Genomic DNA, 3,512 nt, shown 5'->3' with positions numbered 1-3,512 from the left:
AAAAAAAAAAAAAAAAAAAAGGAAGAAATTTATTAGAACCACAAACAGGAAGAAAAGGAGGAAAATTATAGGGGTCAAGATGACCAGAAACACTAAAGTAGTACAAGAAGCCCAAGCATGCCTATATTGATAACTGACAAACACCACTTAAGAAAAGGAAATTTCTTAGAGAATAAAGCAAGTCAATCACGTTTTGAAATATGGCCAAGCTGGAGCAACATTTATCACTCAACTAGCAATGGCTTCCTCTCATTTCACAACTCCCGAAAGTAACTCCAGCATACTTCAGAAAAACTTCCATGAGAGTCTAATGCTTGATACTTCAACTGTTAACGTGGTCTATTAAATTCCTACGGAAAATCCAAGAAATCCCATGCTGTGGAAATCACATACTAGGAAGTATTATTCCCTTGATAAGCCATAATCACTAGAATACTTTCCAACCACCCAATCACACCAAATTCAACACCTTGGGATTCCAACCATGTGTACAGGAAATTGACGATGGTGGGTGTAAGGGCAACCTAAGAGATGCCAGTATCTTCCAACCTCTCAAGTAGCCCCTTGAGTTCAGGGACCTTACCAACTACTGGTGGTTCATAATAAATGTTGAGTAGACATGAGCACGGTAGAATGTTCAAATTCATCACTGAGCTTGTCAACCAAACTATGTGCGTTCTTGAGAGGCAAACTTTTCATGTATATGGCCAAACAGTTACTTGCATTCTAATCTTATATAGTTTCAATTCCGAAAGCTTAAACATGAAATAAGGAATTGAACAATGTCTAGGTTTCTTTTTCCCTCTATCAAAACTGATTATATCCTTAAGATAAAACAAATTAGAATGTGAGCAAGACTATATCTCTTTCATCATTTCAAACACATTATACTATGTGGTCCACTTTCCCAAAAGAAACCTTGTACGAATTACTTAAAAAATAAAAAGGGAAGGAGGGATCTGTCTGGAAAGGCCGACTTTGACCCATAAGTTCTATACAAGACAAACTTTCACCATATGATCACAGATATTATCGGTTTGAGGAATGTTGCCATCCAAACAACGCTAGCCTGGAGAAAGCACTTTATGTTATAACTGAATAGTCAAAACCAAGCAATCTGATCTAAAAATCCCTAATAGCTTTTTCAGTAAATAGAGATCAATATAGTGTCGTATACCAGTTCAAATTCAATAACAACTCACAAGGACCTCATGGGAGAAACTACTTTTTCAGCAGATTCTTATCCATTTAACACCAATATGCACCCTTGTATTGATCAGATTTCCCTTGCTAAAGGCATATTACAGTTGAAAAGATAGTTAACATAGAAAAAAAAAAAAAAAGAGTTTGAGAAAGTGAGACTTACACTTGAAGAACTGAAGGATGGAATTACAGGCTTCCGCGGAAGAAATTATACTGTTTTCAAGCTTTGAGAGAGTCTCCTCTGCCTTACTTTGTAACTCCTTCCCCCTGAAGTCTTCACTTCCCCTGAAGATCTTCCTGACACAGTCCAGTTCCTTTTTCAGGGCCTCAATACCCCAATCTTTTGCACATAACATAAACACATCCTTAACAAATCCAAACATCTCAGAAGCATGCTCACATCCTAGGCAATGAAACTGCATCTCCGTTGTCCCCGCAGGCCCTTTCAAGCTGGGCCCTGGCTTAATGAGATTGCTCTGAATGCCACAGGAGGCATGACACCAGTGGGAACAAACATCACAACCAACCCAACTGCAAGTATCGGAGGCACAGTCGAATTTCATACACACGGGACACATACAAGCACTACAGAATCCCTTCTTGCTCGAGCAAATCTTGCAGTCACAGTCATCAACAGGCAATAAGCCTTTGCAATTCACATTGCGACACCTCATGAGCAAAAAGATCTCCACAAGCTCGGTCAAGGGGAGACGATTCTTCCCTGATATGTAATTCAGAATGCCAGTCTTGATTGCAACCAAAATTTCTAACTGGTCTCTATGGGACTTGGAGAGTGTCTCAAAAGTGAGGTCCGATCTCCTCTCAAGCCGATTCTGCAGATAGTTAAATTCATCACTCTTCTCAGGCGACCCAATGAGATTCCTCAAGTGCTCCTTTGCGGATTCGATTGTATCATCTGGGAGCTCTTGAATTGTCTGAGACATATCAGGGATAGATTCAGAGACGATTTCGAATAGAATCCTCTCAGGCCTCGTGAGCTTTCTTGCTCTGCCTCCATCTGAATTCTGCCCAGAAGCTCTTCCTCTAGAATCCACGGAGGCTGTATCTTTCCTCGGCCTTGCCGGGAGCTCCGACGGGTAGAAGGATTGGTTATCAGACGTGGTTGCTCTGTAAAGACTATTGCATGATTCCTTATTGATCCGACGACTACCCTGCATCAATTGATGACCAAAACCACCGGCGCCTCCTCCGCCACCCTGATTTAACAGCGCAACACCGCCTTCACCGACGGGCCTGAACCGACTATGAACTGATCCATTAGTTCCCTCTCCACAGTTCCAAATCTGGTCAGTATCTCTTCGGTGACTCCCAACTGAGTACTCGTAGTTCTCAGTGGAGTTGCGAGTGAGTGAGCAGCTTGGGTTGTGAGAGAACGGGACAGAGTAAGAATAGGAGAGCGAAGCAGCCGTGAAGTCGTCAGAGCTCGCAGTTCGTGTATAGACAGTATTGTTGTTCGATGGAGCCAATGATTGAGTGCTTCTGGCTGGTTTGGGAGGAGCAGGAGGATCTGCATTCGGTGAAGATGTGAGCGACAGGGTCACATCTGGAAGTGCTAAAGAGAGATTAAGAGTCTCCAGCTTCACTTTCTTCTCCCTCTTCTCTCTTTCGATTTCTTCGTTGAGCTCTCGCTTCGTCCCTGCTGCTGTAGCCCTAACTCCATTTAGTTGCAGAAAATCTCGCTCTATCAATCTCTCCTCTTCGTTTGGATTCTCCGAAATCACTTCCTTCCCCTTATTATACCTGTCCTTGTCCAACGCTCTCAATAGACTCTTCCCTGAAATATTTTTTTCTTGGAAACCCATTTTGGAATTATCGCAGAGATAGCTCAGGGTAAGCTCCTGTGATCCCAGACTCCCAATTCTTAAAGAAGCATTTGAACGGAACCCATCAATACCCAACTCTGATTCGCTCAGAAAATCGCTACCCTTTTCAGAATAGCCAATTTTCCCATCTGGGCTCTCTCGATTTTGCACGGGAACGTTTTGTCTGAGCCTATTTGTTGTAGAGCCTTCAGTTGCGTGAACAAAACCATTCGAGAGATCGGTATCTGGAAACATGGTTGGTCAGAGCGAGAGAGTCACTAGCTCCTCTCTCCTCCCCCAAAAGAACAGAGAGAGAGAGAGAGAGCGCGGCAGAATTTGTTGGAGTAGATAGAGAAGAGTAGATTCCCCTTTTGTCCAGTTCTTCTTCTACTACTCTTCCACTTCAAAAACAGATCTAGTTTCGTTCTGAGCGAATCTTTTCTCACATCTCCATTGCTTGCCTGGAAGAGTAGACCATAACGGCTG

The 3,512-nt window shown here is 42.7% G+C and overlaps 1 protein-coding gene across 1 annotated transcript in view; it reads right to left on the bottom strand.

The window, feature by feature from the left end:
* The window catches only part of LOC122079969 (protein OBERON 3-like), a 5,884-nt gene extending 2,372 nt beyond the window's left edge, over window positions 1–3,512 (bottom strand). The window contains exon 1 of the mRNA XM_042646782.1: window positions 1,367–3,512. Coding sequence (XP_042502716.1) covers window positions 1,367–3,281 — 1,915 coding nt within the window. The 5' untranslated portion in view covers window positions 3,282–3,512. The remainder of the gene's footprint in view (window positions 1–1,366) is intronic.

This window comes from Macadamia integrifolia, chromosome 5 (genome assembly GCF_013358625.1).
Source record: "Macadamia integrifolia cultivar HAES 741 chromosome 5, SCU_Mint_v3, whole genome shotgun sequence".
Lineage (NCBI taxonomy): Eukaryota > Viridiplantae > Streptophyta > Magnoliopsida > Proteales > Proteaceae > Macadamia > Macadamia integrifolia.
Note: the sequence above shows the minus strand (reverse complement) of the source record. Positions and strands in the feature narration are given on the sequence as shown.